The following is a 14762-nucleotide window of genomic DNA, read 5'->3' as shown; positions in this document are numbered from 1 at the left end:
CACAGATACAGGGAGAGTATTCATACTCAACCACTAATGAGACACAGATACAGGGAGAGTATTCATACTCAACCACTAATGAGACACAGATACAGGGAGAGTATTCATACTCAACCACTAATGAGACACAGATACAGGGAGAGTATTCATACTCAACCACTAATGAGACACAGATACAGGGAGAGTATTCATACTCAACCACTAATGAGACACCGATACAGGGAGAGTATTCATACTCAACCACTCAGGACCTTCTCAAATGTATGACCCGTTTCAAAGTGTGTTAAAGATGTCTGTTGATTTGACTCATCCTCTCTCCATATTCTGTTCTCCCACGTTCTCCCAGGTACTCGATAAAGGACCTGCTGAACCATGCCTTCTTCCAGGAGGAGACAGGGGTGCGTGTTGAGCTGGCCGAAGAGGACGACGGGGAAATGGAGGCCATCAAGCTTTGGTTGAGGATAGAGGATGTCAAGAAGCTGAAGGGGAAATACAAGGACAACGAGGCCATTGAGTTCTCCTTCGACCTCAGCAAGGACGTCCCTGAGGACGTGGCCCAGGAGATGGTGGGTGGCAACACAATGTCCACTTCAGAGAGAGATTGACTGTGTCCCAAATAGGCTGCCATTTGAGACGCAATCTTTATTCTTCCTGATTATTTATTAGGAATCCTTGACTTACAAACATCATCTAGACTAAATGACATTAAATGTGAGTCAAGTCCTAACACTGCCCTATTGTGTGTGTGTGTGTGTGTGTGTGTGTGTGTGTGTGTTTTTCTTTGTCAGGTGGAGTCTGGCTACGTGTGTGAAGGGGACCATAAGACCATGGCTAAGGCCATCAAGGACAGAGTTTCCCTCATCAGCAGGAAGCGAGAGCAGAGGCAACAGGTCTGTACCGGCTCAATGGTATCTTTGGCTTGAATCCTGGATAAATGTGATGTATGGTATTGCAATCATGAATTAAACTAAGCTAAACTAGATGGGATTAAATTGAAGGTGAGAGAGGAACAGGAGAAGAGGAGGCTGGAGGAGGAGCAGGGCCAGCAACAACAACTACTGCAGCAGCAGCAGGGCCAACCTCAACCAGGGCTCCAGCCCGGCACAGAGGCCCCCCAACCAGCCCAGCCCGTCCCTCAGGCAGCTCCCCAGCCAGGCCAACAGGCTGCCCCCTACATCCCCCCACAGCCCACCCAGCAGCCAACCCAGCCCATGGCCCCCTACATCCCCCCTCAGACAGCACAGCTGGGGCCACAGGGGGTTCCCTATATACCCCAGTCTACAGGGCAGCTCCCAGTCACTGTCCCAGTATCGTCCCAGGTTCCAGTCCAGGTTCCAGTCCAGACAGAATCAGAGAGGCCAGAGGTGGACCAGTACCCACAGCAGACGGAGACTGGTCTGTACCTTCTGCCTTTTTGCTCTCAGGGCTCTGTATTATTGACCTACATTATAGTCTTAATCTAGTGTTTATGAACTATCTATTGATAAACCATCTCCCCATTCTCTACCCCTCCCTCTTTCAGCCAATCAAATGACAGATAGTGCTCAGGGTTCCTCCGTCCTTCATGAGACCCACCCGGTTCAGCCGGTGATGTCATACACCTCTCTTCCCAGTCAGCAGCCTCAGCCACAGGCCCCTCCCCCTGTCCAAACAGACCTATCACGTCAGCCGCAGCAGACCATGGTGAGTCGTTAATGTGGCACACACAATGCATTTAATATGTGCTCACAGTAACAGTACCCAACTCTTGTCTCTGCATGTATCATAAAGTCCCATGTAGTTTCGATCTCATTCTCTCTGCTTCTCCCTCTGTCCTGTTTGTCAGGTGGTTCCTGCTGCTCAGCATACCACTGTTGCCCCTGGGGCTCCAAGCTCCCAGCCTGCCCCTGGGGCCCCACAACAGGTACACGTCACCATCACAATACAACTTCACCACCACAACACTGCTGTTACTCAGCTGATCACCCCTAGATCATCGATCACTATGAATAGATCTGGATCAGAGGCTTCTGTGGGCTCTTACCAAAAGGCCATAATTAGCATTTGTTGAAAACATTGGTGGACCATCTCACTTCTCTTTCTTTCTGTTTCTTTCTGCGTTCCTTTTGGTTCTGTTTTTCTTTATTCCTGTGCTTTCTCTCCTTATATTTCCCTCCATCTCATTCTCTTTTTTTCTGCTCTCCTCTTCTTTCCTCTCCCTCTTACCCGTTGTTGTATTTTGTTTGTTATTATAGTACGGAGGTTACTACCACCCACCACTCCCCCCTCAGGTACTTAAAAACAAACGCACACCTCTTCCCTCTACTGTCACACCCATCCTTTCTCTTAACATATACTGTTTATATGGTATACATACACTATTTATATGCTATCCTTCTGCTATTTGAGTAGTGTGTGTGTGTGCTGTAGAATCCATGCTATAAAACCTGTACTGAGGCTATATGAGACTGATTTATAGTAATCCTATGTGATTCAGTAGGTAAGTGCCTGGGGGGGTTGCATGTTGGATGAGAGCCAGTGTCAAACTGAGGTGGTTTGGCCTCTGGGGGAGGGATGGTGCGTGTGTTTGAAGAACAGTGTGTTGTGGAATAGATAATGGAGAGTCTTGTCTGAGATATGGCCATTTGATTTGTGCAGATCTCTTATCTCTGTCACTCCCCCTACCCCCTGTAGGTGCCCCCCCAGCAGGTGACATTGCCCCCCTCTCAGCCCATCCCTCCTCTGCACCTCCAGCAGCCACAGCCAGAGGGCAGCGATGCACCTCAGAGCTCAGCACTACCACCTCTCCAGCCTGGAGTCCGGCAAATACAGGTGAGACACCCACACATTGGTCAAGTGCACAACAACCCCATTTTACCCTCATACCAACGCTAAAACACTCAGACAATCTACAAACAAGGACACAGAATGTATTCCATCTAGTAAATGTTTTATCACACATGTACGGTCTCGTCATTCTTTTCTATTCTTTCCCTCTTTTTAAAATTATTTTCTGCTTTTTGACTAACGGCTCTGTGTCGGTCTCCACTCTTTCATCCACTTTCTTTCATGAGTTTCTCTTGCATGCTGCTGCTTTTTCCTGCATGGCTGTCAGTCATGGGCCAATGAACCAAGCCCTCCTATCCTGTCTCCTCCAATCAATGCAGAGCACCTCTACTTCCTCTATCAGGCCACAAACGCCTCTGTGATGCAGGTACCCACAGGACAGGGGCAACGTGTGTGATTAGTGTTAGTAGTTAGGCTTGACGTGTTAGTAGTTTAAGGAGCCTACAAACAGACACGCGTCTTATGAGAAGTAAAACCTTGTACTTCCTGTTCACCCCGCTACCATCTAGAAGGTGAAGACAGTACAGGTGCATCAAAGCTGGGATTGAGAGACTGAGAAACAGCTTGTACCTCCAGGCCATCAGACTGTTAAACAGTCACCACTAGCCGGCCTCCGCCCAGTACCCTGCCCTGAACCATAGTCACGGTTTCTACCCGGTTACCACCCGGTACTCTACCCTGCACTTTAGAGACTGCTGCCCTATGTACATAGTCATTGAACACTCATCACATTTAATGTTTACACTGTTTCACTAACATTTTCTTAGTCAAGATCACTTTGAGTCAAAATGCAAGCCGATATCTACCGCTCAGATTTGTTATAAACAAGCCGATATCTACAGCTCAGATTTGTTATAAACAAACCGATATCTACAGCTCAGATTTGTTATAAACAAGCCGATATCTACCGCTCAGATTTGTTATAAACAAGCCGATATCTACCGCTCAGATTTGTTATAAACAAGCCGATATCTACCGCTCAGATTTGTTATAAACAAGCTGATATCTACCGCTCAGATTTGTTATAAACAAGCCGATATCTACCGCTCAGATTTGTTATAAACAAGCCGATATCTACCGCTCAGATTTGTTATAAACAAACCGATATCTACAGCTCAGATTTGTTATAAACAAGCCGATATCTACCGCTCAGATTTGTTATAAACAAGCCGATATCTACCGCTCAGATTTGTTATAAACAAGCCGATATCTACCGCTCAGATTTGTTATAAACACGACTTAAACGTAAACCTATGAGGTTTGTGCAGTAGGCTATAGGCCCAATACATTAACACTGCATATTGGCTATGCTTGAATTGCCCTGCCAATGTTCATCTCAGAACATTTTAGAAATTATATTTTAAACCATTTGGTATATGATCACACTGGTAATATTACAGCTGAGTCAGCATATAGTTATTTTAGAATTGTTTTGATTTTACTGGACTGATGGCCTGCATGTGATGGTCAGCCTGAGGGGAGGGAGAGTGCAGCGGTGAGGTTGCCTCTCACCTCACTCACTGTTCAGCCGCTCTCTCTCCCTCAGCTGAGAAAAGGGTCTTCCAGCTGATGGCAAAACTCAAGTCCCACTGCATTATTTATGCCTCATGCACCAATTCATGTTGTTACTGCTATGACCAGAGAAAGTTGAAATATTCCTGGATATTAATAACCTTTTGTGACTCCCAAACCCGCATGCGGGAGCGTAATCATCGCCTGAAACTAATTAGCATAACGCAACAGACATAAATATCCCTAGAAAATATTCCTATTCATGAAAATCACAAATGAAATATATTGAGACACAGCTTAGCCTTTTGTTAATCACCCTGTCATCTCAGATTTTGTAAATATGCTTTACAGCCAAAGCTAGACAAGCATTTGTGTAAGTTTATCGATAGCCTAGCATAGCATTATGCCTTGCTAGCAGCAGGCAACCTTGTCACAAATCAGAAAAGCAATCAAATTAAATAGTTTACCTTTGAACTTCGGATGTTTTCACTCACGAGACTCCCAGGTAGAAAGCCAAAGTTCATTTTTTCCCAAAAGATTATTTTTGTAGGTGAAATAGCTCTGTTTGTTCTTCATGTTTGCCTGAGAAATCACCCGGAAAGTCACGAAAACGGCGAAAAATATTCCAAATTAGCTCCATAATATTGACAGAAACATGGCAAACGTTGTTTATAATCAATCCTCAAGGTGTTTTTCTAATATCTATTCGATAATATATCCATCGGGACAATTCGTTTTTCAGTAGGACTTATTGGAGTAATGGCTACCTCTGTATTTTACGCTAGAATCTCTCGGAGCCACCATGTGACCACTTACGCAATGTAGCCGCCTACGGCTATTCTTCAACATCAATGCGTAAAACTACGTCACAATGCTGTAGACACCTTGGGAAATACGTAGAAAGCGTAAGCTCGTTGATGGTACATTCACAGCCAAATAGGGAGTCATTGGAACGCAGCGCTTTCAAAACCTGGGGCACTTCCGGATTGGATTTTTCTCAGGCTTTCGCCTGCAACATCAGTTCTGTTATACTCACAGACAATATCTTTACAGTTTTGGAAACGTTAGCGTTTTCTATCCAAAGCTGTCAATTATATGCATATTCTATCATCTTGTCCTGACAAAATATCCCGTTTAAAACAGGAATGTTTTTTTTCTTCCAAAAATGAAAATACTGCCCCCTTGTACCAACAGGTTTAAAAAAGACAGAAGCTGCTAATAATAAGGCAAGCGTATTGGAACACTTTGCTATAGTAATTCATTGCAGCTGCAGTGCTGGTTGTAGTGTGAGTGGAAGTAGGGAGATCGCACCTTTTTATGGCTTATAACGGTGTTGAACAAGTTTTTAAATCTCACAGTATAAACTTTGCTGTAGGTTCAAGATTTGTTTTTACAGTCTATGGCTCGAGGAAACTGTGCAGACAGCTACCCTGCCTCCCCAGCAGGAGCGTTGGGCTAGTAACCGGAAGGTTGCAAGTTCAAATCCCCGAGCTGACAAGGTACAAATCTGTCGTACTGTTTCTAGGCCGTCATTGAAAATAAGAATTTGTTCTTAACGGACTTGCCTAGTTAAATAAAGGTAAAATAAAATAAAAAATCTGAGCTATCTGGTTGGCCAGTGGGAGGCCTATAGGTGCACTTGAATTGTTCTCTGGGCCTGCCGGCTAGATGGAGTACTACCTTAAAACTTGTGAAATGGTTCAAAATGGGAACACTAGGGCTGCTGAATCAAGTGCACCTATTGCCAACAGCGCAACAAATAAAATAAAAATAGGAACACAAGTCTTTATTGTTGTTGTTTTTTTACAGAAATGTTTGGTGATCAACTAGGAATGCCTATTGCATTTGACCGGTTGGTGACCAGTGTTATATACTGCATTCTAGTCATGGCTAATCCTATATAACTACTGCTGTATATACCTTTTCTATTTATATACTGTCCAAACGGTTCATTATATGTATATACATTTATATTCCGGTCTATGAGAGTGCTCGGTGTGATATATTAAAACATCTGGATATGTATATTGTGTTTTTCTAAATGATTGATAGGTATTACTGCACTGTTGGAGCCAGAAACACAAGCATTTCACTGCACCTGCAATAACATCTGCAAATCTGTGCACGCGAACAATAAACTGAGTTGATTTTAGTGTGTTTGCTCAAAGCACTGCAAATTCCTTGGTCAGATCACATACCTTTTAGTGCTTAAGGTGAAGCCAGATCCAGCCCTTGCTTTCATGCCTGACATGACATGGTTGGAAAGCTCCTTTAAAGAACAGTGTGTGTGTGTGATGATGTTTCAGGCCTCTGTGAGTGTATCCCAGCCGGCGCCAGCCGAGCAGGCAGCAGGTCCGACAACACTTGTCCCTCAGTCTGTGGAGAGGTAAAGCATCACATAATCTCTCCACAACAGCCCAAGACCTAGCTCATACCAGAACGCCTTTTCTGCTACTCAATGTTTTATTAAAAATACATATTTATATGGAACGGCCCTATGTTCATTGTGATGTCCTCCTAGTAATTGCAAAATGTCTCTGTCTCTCCTCTCTCTCCGTCTCCCCCCACCTCTCTCTCCGCCTCCCCCCACCTCTCTCTCCGCCTCCCCCCACCTCTCTCTCTGTCTCCCCCCACCTCTCTCTCCGTCTCCCCCCACCTCTCTCTCCGTCTCCCCCCACCTCTCTCTCTGTCTCCCCCCACCTCTCTCTCTGTCTCCCCCCACCTCTCTCTCTGTCTCCCCCCACCTCTCTCTCCGTCTCCCCCCACCTCTCTTTCCGTCTCCCCCCACCTCTCTCTCTGTCTCCCCCCACCTCTCTCTCCGTCTCCCCCCACCTCTCTCTCCGTCTCCCCCCACCTCTCTCTCCGTCTCCCCCCACCTCTCTCTCCGTCTCCCCCCACCTCTCTCTCCGCCTCCCCCCACCTCTCTCTCCGTCTCCCCCCACCTCTCTCTCTGTCTCCCCCCACCTCTCTCTCTGTCTCCCCCCACCTCTCTCTCTGTCTCCCCCCACCTCTCTCTCTGTCTCCCCCCACCTCTCTCTCTGTCTCCCCCCACCTCTCTCTCTGTCTCCCCCCACCTCTCTCTCTGTCTCCCCCCACCTCTCTCTCTGTCTCCCCCCACCTCTCTCTCTGTCTCCCCCCACCTCTCTCTCTGTCTCCCCCCACCTCTCTCTCTGTCTCCCCCCACCTCTCTCTCTGTCTCCCCCCACCTCTCTCTCCGTCTCCCCCCACCTCTCTCTCCGTCTCCCCCCACCTCTCTCTCCGTCTCCCCCCACCTCTCTCTCCGTCTCCCCCCACCTCTCTCTCCGTCTCCCCCCACCTCTCTCTCCGTCTCCCCCCACCTCTCTCTCCGCCTCCCCCCACCTCTCTCTCTGTCTCCCCCCACATCTCTCTCCCAGTTGCCTGTCAGACGCAGCGTCAGGTCTGAGTGACGGCTATGAAGGGGCATCGGGTGGTAGACACGAGGGGCGCTCCATGATCAAGCGGCACCAGCGGCGTTCCGTACGCAGCCGCTCTCGGCATGATAAGACCGCCAAGGCCAAGCTCAACGTCCTCAATGTAAGAGTCACTTTCACCTCAACTCACTGTCTGTATTCTCTCATATGGCAACTCTATCTCCTCGGCCCCCCTTTGTTGGCCAAATTTCCATTAACTTTCTCAACATACCCAGGTTTTCCCAAAATACTGTTTGGAGGATTCCAACATTTCTGCTTATTCCCTACTGACAACTGGGAATCTTCCAACCGGGATTCCAGGAAAACCTGTGAATTCTGGGAAAATTGCAGGATTTCTACAACCCTATGTTGACCTTTCATCCTCTCTCTGTCTATACAGATGTCCAGTTGTACACTGAACAAAAATCTAATATTAATAAAAGATCCCTGAAGCACAAAAGCTTGTTTCTCTCAAATGTTGTGTACAAATTTGTTTACACCCCTGTTAGTGAGCATTCTCCTTTGCCAAGATAATCCATCCACCTGACAGGTGTGGCATATCAAGAAGCTGATTAAACAGCATGATCATTACACAGGTGCACATTGTGCTGGAGACAATGAAAGGCCACTCTAAAATGTGCAGTTTTGTCACACAACACAATGCCACAGATGTCTCAAGTACACCCAATCGGCCTCACAACCGCACACTATGTGCATGGCGTCGTGTGGGCGAGCGGTGTGCTGATGTCAACGTTGTGAACAGTGTGCCCTGTGGTGGTGGGGTTATGGTATGGACAGGCACAAGCTACGGACAACGAGTACAGTTGCATTTTATCGATGGCAATTTGAATGCACAGAGATACCGTGACGAGATCCCGAGACCCATTGTCATGCCACTCATCTGCTGCCATCACCTCATGTTTCAGCATGATAATGCACGGCCCAGTTCCCGCTAATATCCAGCAACTTCGCACAGCCATTGAAGAGGAGTGGGACAGCATTCCACAGGCCACAAACAACAGCATGCTCAACTCTAAGCGAAGGAGATGTTGTGCTGCATGAGGCAAATGGTGGTCACATCAGATACTGACTGGTTTTCTGATTCACTCCCCTACTTAAAAAAGTTTACTAAAGGATGCATATCTGTATTCCCTGTCATGTGAAAGCCATAGGTTAGGGCCTAATGCATTTATTTAAATTGACTGATTTCCTTATATGAACTAACTCAGTAAAATATTTGAAATTGTTACATGTACATTTCAGTTGTGTGTCAGTCATCTGACACACCAAATAAAATGTTATTTTTCACATGCCCCCGAATACAACTGGTGTAGACATTACCATGAAATGCTTACTTATAAGCCCTTAACCAACCACGCCATTAAAAAAATACAAATAAATTAACGAAGCTATATACAGGGTGTACAGATACCTAGTCAATGTGCGGGGGTACAGGTTAGTCGAGGTAATTGAGGTAATATGTACGTAGGTAGGGGTAAAGTGACTATGAATAAATAATAAACATTGAGTAGCAGCAGTGTAAAAAGCTGTTACGAAGCCTTTTTGGACCTAGACTTGGCGCTCTGGTACCTCTTGCCGTGCAGTAGCAGAGAGATGACTTGGGTGGCTGGAAGCTGGTCCCATGTAACTCGGTTTGTAGAGCATGGTGCTTGCAGCGCCAGGGTTGTGGGTTCCATTAAAATATATGCACTCACTACTTACTGTAAGTCGCTCTGGATAAGAGCGTCTGCTAAATGACTCACGTAAAATGTGGCTGGAGTCTTTGACAATTTTTTGACACCGCCTAGTATAGAGGTCCTGGATGGCAGGAAGAATGAACTAATCTTTGTGTCGGTTTCAGATCTCCAACATGGGAGACCGGGTGGCAGAGTGCCAGCTGGAGACTCACAACAGGAAGATGGTGACCTTTAAGTTTGACCTGGATGGAGATAACCCAGAGGAGATTGCACAGATCATGGTAATAATAGTAAACACATAAGCACCGATCTGGATTGTATTGAATCTCCATCAAATATTCCCTAAGGCTCTGTAGTCAAAAGTAAAGGAAGTTGCTATTTTTATTTTGGTAGCTCCACCGATCTATATGGATTGAAATGGGCACGATTTGTGGATATTGTAGTTCAATATCTGTCCTTTTCTAAGGTGCTGAGTGAATTTATCCTGGAGAGCGAACGTGAGTCGTTCATCGAGCAGGTTCGTGAAGTCATCGAAATGGCGGACGATAGAGAGGGCATGAAGGAAGGCTACGCTCAACCACCCTTTACACAGGTAACATACTCAAACAACACACAGCAACACGTCATCCTTCACGTACCCACCCACTAACTCCTGGGCAGCCTTTAGTTGACATGGTGTTGTCCTTCTCTCTCCACAGATTGTGGTGGATGACCCCTCACAGCAGCCTGACATGCCCACTCATCTGCCTGGTAAACTTGCACCTACACATTACTATCTCTACTGAAAGATGATTGTCTGAGCTCCACCTCCTCACCCCTTGACCCCTCACCTCTAACCCATTGCCCCTCAGGTGTTCCTCCCAGCGTTGCAGCTCAGGTAGTCCACTCTGCAGGCCGAAGGTTCATTGTCAGCCCTGTCCCAGAGTCCCGTCTGAGGGAGCAATTCTTCGGCCCTCCATCTGCTAACACCTCGTTTGGGGATGAGCCCCCTCAAGGTAAGAGGGACTGGAATCTGTGGGCCATAGAGTGCAACTAGAACTCTCATAGGATGTTAGAACGCTGTGTTCCAAACATGTGCCCCTCTTCCATCTCTGGAATATTTGAGAACTCTAAAACATGTTCCTTGATGTATATACCAGTATGTTTGAAGTCATGATGATAACCTGTACACTTACAACAAGTAATTTATGTAAGTGACTCTGTGTTCCCCCCTTCAACCCCAGTGAGTCTGGGCCTGTCCTTGTCTGCCCCCTCAGGCCACCTCCAGCAGGCCTTAACTGAGATGAGGCAGCCGCATGGGGAGGGACGAGCCACCATGGGCCACCCAGCCGAGCCAGACACCAGCATAGTCCCCTCCTCCCTGCGCCCAGCCTCCCCTCTCTCCCACCCTCACCAAACCTTGGCTCCCCCAGAGGCTACAGTCCCCACCAACACTAGCTTCTCCACCCTGCCTCCTGTCTCAGTCATCCCCTCTGGGTCCTCCACTCTTCCCCCCTCCACATGTCAAGTTGCAACCGGGAGGGTGTCTCCAACCCCAGTTCCAGCCCCTGCATCTGCTACCACTGATCCCACCCCACACCCCCAGCCTGACTACCAAGCTGCCCCCTCTCAGCCTACCCCTGCCCAAATCACATCCCCTCCTCCAGCTGCTCCCCAGGCCACCCTGGCCCCTGTCCCCCCAGCTGCAACCCCCCAGCTGGGAAGCAGCTCTGCCCCTTTCCCCCCTGTCTCCGGAGCTCCACCCAGTAACTCTGGGACTGTGACCAGCTCAGAGCAGCAACCTGCTGACCTTGTTCCTATTCCATCCTCTCAGCCTATCCCTGAGTCCATACCTGTCACTCAGCCCACCTCCTCCCAGCCTATCCCTGCCTCTGTCCCTGTGGCACAGTCTGCAATGGCACCCACCCAACTTCCACCCTCTACCCTGCCCTCCCTACCGTCCCAGCCAGGGGACCCAGATGGGGTAGAGTCCCAGTCCAAGGTCCCTGGTATAGATGACATACATGCCCTGGATAAGAAGCTGCGCTCCCTCTTTAAGGACACATCCTCTGCGGACACTGAGACCACCTCCCCCTCCACAGGGACCATCTCCCCTCCCCCCGGGGCGGCCCCGGTGCCCCCCTCCAACCTGTCTCTCACCGCCGGGGGACAGGGAGCCCAGGGCCCCACCGCGACCCCAGGACAGGGCCTCACACCAGGGGGACATGCACAGACACCTCCAGCCAAGCCTGGTCAAGCCACCAGTACACAGGTACAATGGAGGGAACTGTCTTTGTCTAGTGACTGAGAAGATGCAGTATTTGTACTAAATGCTTTTCCCCCTCTACTCTTTCCTCCTATACTCTTTCCTCAGTTGTAACTTGGGTATGATTTTCTCCCACCTCGATGATAATGAAATGTTCCTGTGTGTCTGTGTCAGGTGTATCCTGTTGGCTCCGAGCAGGCAGGCACCCCTACCTCCGAGCAACTGCCTCCATTCCCAGGACCAAACCAGGTTAGTTCTTTTCACAACTTGTTCCTTTGAGAAGTTGTAAATTGTGTGAAGTTGTGAGTTTTGTAGATGTGTGGGATAGGTGATTATTTACTGTTGTTGTTAGGTATCAGTTGTGGTAGTAGTGGTGAGTTATTTTGAGTGGTACTTTCTGAGTGAGTTGAGTTGGTTTGTTTGTTACTGACATGTCTTGTTTGTGTGTCTAGTCCCAGCAGCCTGTGGGTAGTCTGGACGGCCAGCTAAGGAGAGCTCTGAGCCCAGAGACCATCCCAGGGAGCAGTGAGGCAGCCTTGCCCTCCACAAGGGTCGTTGAACTGGGACGCTTCCAAGTCTCCGTTGCAGCAGACGCTAGCACCGGCAGCACTCCTGACCCCTCCAACATCGCCTCCTCTTCCTCTCTCACCCCATCCTCCTCATCCTCTTCCTCTTCCTCTTCCTCCTCTTCCTCCCTCTCCAGCCCGGAAAACACCCTCCACCGCTCCTCCTCCCTCCTTTCCAAAGGGGTCCGGAGAGGAGACTCCGTAGATGCGCTCTCTTCTGTCCCAACACAGCCCACCACCATCGGACGCTTCCAGGTGTCTACTAGTGCCAGCACTGGCCCCAGCCCTAATTCTGTCTCGAAGGTGGGCCGTTTCTCAGTGATGCCAGCCACAGTCAATCCCACGACACCTCCGGGGTCTAGCCCCTCACATCAGAACGGCCCTTCCTCTTCCACCTCTGACCTCCGTAGCTCCGCCCCTGGCGTGAACAGTGGTTCATTTAACCATTACATGACCAGCGACAACGAGGACGACTCGGGGCCTGAGGACGAGGCCTTCCAGAGCGAAGTCAGCTGCCTCCGAGAGAAGTATGTTACCTTCACTCCTCCAATATTTAACCTGTTTGCTGTTTTGGGCTATATTTCTCTTATTTGTTTATCTCAATGGGATCACTTGCATAAGTAAAGGATAAAATGAGAGGGGTGACTGTTGTACTGGATTTTATGTTATAATTAGGGATGTGATGGTCATGGAGTTTTGGATGACGATAATTGGCCAGCCAAATGACCGAGGCCTCTGTAATAACCGTTAGAATAGCAAATAAATATGCAGTTGTTTGTTGCTCCTTGCTGAAACAAGCAAGTTGTTGGAGCAAAGTTTAATCACATTGTGAGTCCACTGACTCAACTGCATGAATGCCCGTCTTAAGTCAGCTGTTCCTTGCAACAACAACAAAAAATAAACGGTTATGAGTCATTTTATTTTTATGACGCTCTTCATCCATAACCTTCAGTTACACAGTAATTGTGCCAGCACTAGTTACAACCCTGCCCTCTCCTCCCCTCCACAGACATATGATAGAGATCCAGACCCTCCACTCACGGCAGAAGGAGGAAATAGATGCTCTGTTCACCAGGCTGGGTAAACCTCCTCCTTCAGCTGTCCTCTCCCCCGCTATGGCTGGGGGCAGACGTAGACCCAAGACCAAGGCCAACAAATCAGCCCGCAGCAGCGCCCAGGCCAGCCCCCAGCACTCGGGTAACCAGAGTTATGATTGGTCTGTCTGTGCACTGCTGAATGGAAATTTACATGACTGCAAGCAACAACTAATTTGTTGATATTAAAGGGTAGAGGCTGCTAGATTAGGATGTGTAAATGTAATGTGATCCGTTTCTCTCCTCTCAACTCTCTGGTTGGTGTCTGTGTTTAGGAGCCCCAGTCACAGGCCAGATCCCCCCAGCGTCCCCACCTAAGCAGACGTCTCCCCCCACTGCAGCGCTCTCAGACAGCCAGACTTCCACCATGGGTAAGCACACAGAGCTGTTTTCCTTTTGTCTATGCTCCATCACTACATGTTTTAAAAAGGAAAACCTAAGCAATATTCCTCAAACCAAGAGATAACTCTCCAGAAGAGAAGCAAAACTTGATTGAGAAATTAGTTGGCTTCCCAGGTTGAACTCGTCCCTGTGTTCCTTCCAGGAGTGAGTGGGACCAGTTCAGACAGTGGAGTGAACACCAGCCAGTCTCAGCCATCAGGTCCTAACATAGCGCCGGCCCTAACACAGCACCGAAAGGGCACGTTCACAGACGACCTGCACCAGCTTGTTGACAACTGGGCCCGAGACGCCATCAGCCTCTCCCAGGGCAAGAAAGGACCCAAGGGAACAGCCCAGGGACCCGGACATGACGTAAGACCACACTTCTCATTCTAAAGAAAAGTGTATCTCAATAAATCGTTTTTTGGCTCTATTTTACATAATTTTTGCCCTTTTTCCTCAATTGTAGTTTTGAACGTGTTATGTGCTAATGTAACTAAACTGAGCTGCAACTTCCCCTTGTCTTTCCCTCTTATGGCCCCTCCCTAACTGCAGATCCCTCTACATATCCCTCCACAAGCAAACATGAGCCGAAAGTTTTCTGCCCCCGGCCACCTGTGCCCTACCCTCCCGTCTACCACCCTGGCAGGTGCCCACCTCCCCATTACCACTAACCCCTCCAACCCACTCTGCCAGCGTCAGGGCTCTCTAGGCCCCCCTCCCCAGGGATTTGGCTATGGCACAGCCCCCTACAGCGCCCCCCAGTGGGCAGGACCCTGTCAGGTGGGTCTCCTGGCCCAGTACCAGGCCCCTTCCGTGGCCTCAGCCCCCCTTCAGCAGGCCTTCCACATGGGAGCCACCCAGAAACCTGTTAGCAACCCTGGAGGTCCCAACCTGAGGCCCACATAGCCCAGTCTGCAGCCCTGGACCTGGGTTAGTAAGGCTGGGCTGATAGGAACTGGGGGCAGGGAGGAAGAGAGCCATAGGAGGACAACTGCTATCTGACGTTC

The 14762-nt window shown here is 48.6% G+C and overlaps 1 protein-coding gene across 4 annotated transcripts in view; it reads left to right on the top strand.

The window, feature by feature from the left end:
• LOC110496855 (serine/threonine-protein kinase WNK1) overlaps positions 1-14762 on the top strand; it is a 67484-nt gene that overhangs the window by 51393 nt on the left and 1329 nt on the right. For 2 of the 4 annotated variants that reach the window (XM_036956134.1, XM_036956126.1), the window contains 20 exons: positions 347-566; positions 789-890; positions 999-1395; positions 1523-1683; positions 1826-1903; positions 2235-2270; positions 2674-2811; positions 6645-6724; positions 7734-7893; positions 9631-9747; positions 9933-10058; positions 10165-10216; positions 10318-10461; positions 10690-11717; positions 11886-11960; positions 12164-12804; positions 13287-13474; positions 13647-13742; positions 13916-14124; positions 14308-14762. The exon at positions 14308-14762 is cut by the window's right edge and continues 1329 nt beyond it. In XM_036956134.1, the coding sequence (XP_036812029.1) occupies positions 347-566; positions 789-890; positions 999-1395; positions 1523-1683; positions 1826-1903; positions 2235-2270; positions 2674-2811; positions 6645-6724; positions 7734-7893; positions 9631-9747; positions 9933-10058; positions 10165-10216; positions 10318-10461; positions 10690-11717; positions 11886-11960; positions 12164-12804; positions 13287-13474; positions 13647-13742; positions 13916-14124; positions 14308-14661 (4402 nt within the window). In that variant the 3' untranslated portion in view covers positions 14662-14762. The remainder of the gene's footprint in view (positions 1-346; positions 567-788; positions 891-998; positions 1396-1522; positions 1684-1825; positions 1904-2234; positions 2271-2673; positions 2812-6644; positions 6725-7733; positions 7894-9630; positions 9748-9932; positions 10059-10164; positions 10217-10317; positions 10462-10689; positions 11718-11885; positions 11961-12163; positions 12805-13286; positions 13475-13646; positions 13743-13915; positions 14125-14307) is intronic. The other 2 variants (XM_036956142.1, XM_036956147.1) reach the window with 2 other exon arrangements.

This window comes from Oncorhynchus mykiss, chromosome 2 (genome assembly GCF_013265735.2).
Source record: "Oncorhynchus mykiss isolate Arlee chromosome 2, USDA_OmykA_1.1, whole genome shotgun sequence".
In the NCBI taxonomy this organism is placed as follows: domain Eukaryota; kingdom Metazoa; phylum Chordata; class Actinopteri; order Salmoniformes; family Salmonidae; genus Oncorhynchus; species Oncorhynchus mykiss.
The sequence above is the reverse complement of the archived record's forward strand: the minus strand, read 5'-3'. Positions and strand labels throughout refer to the sequence as shown.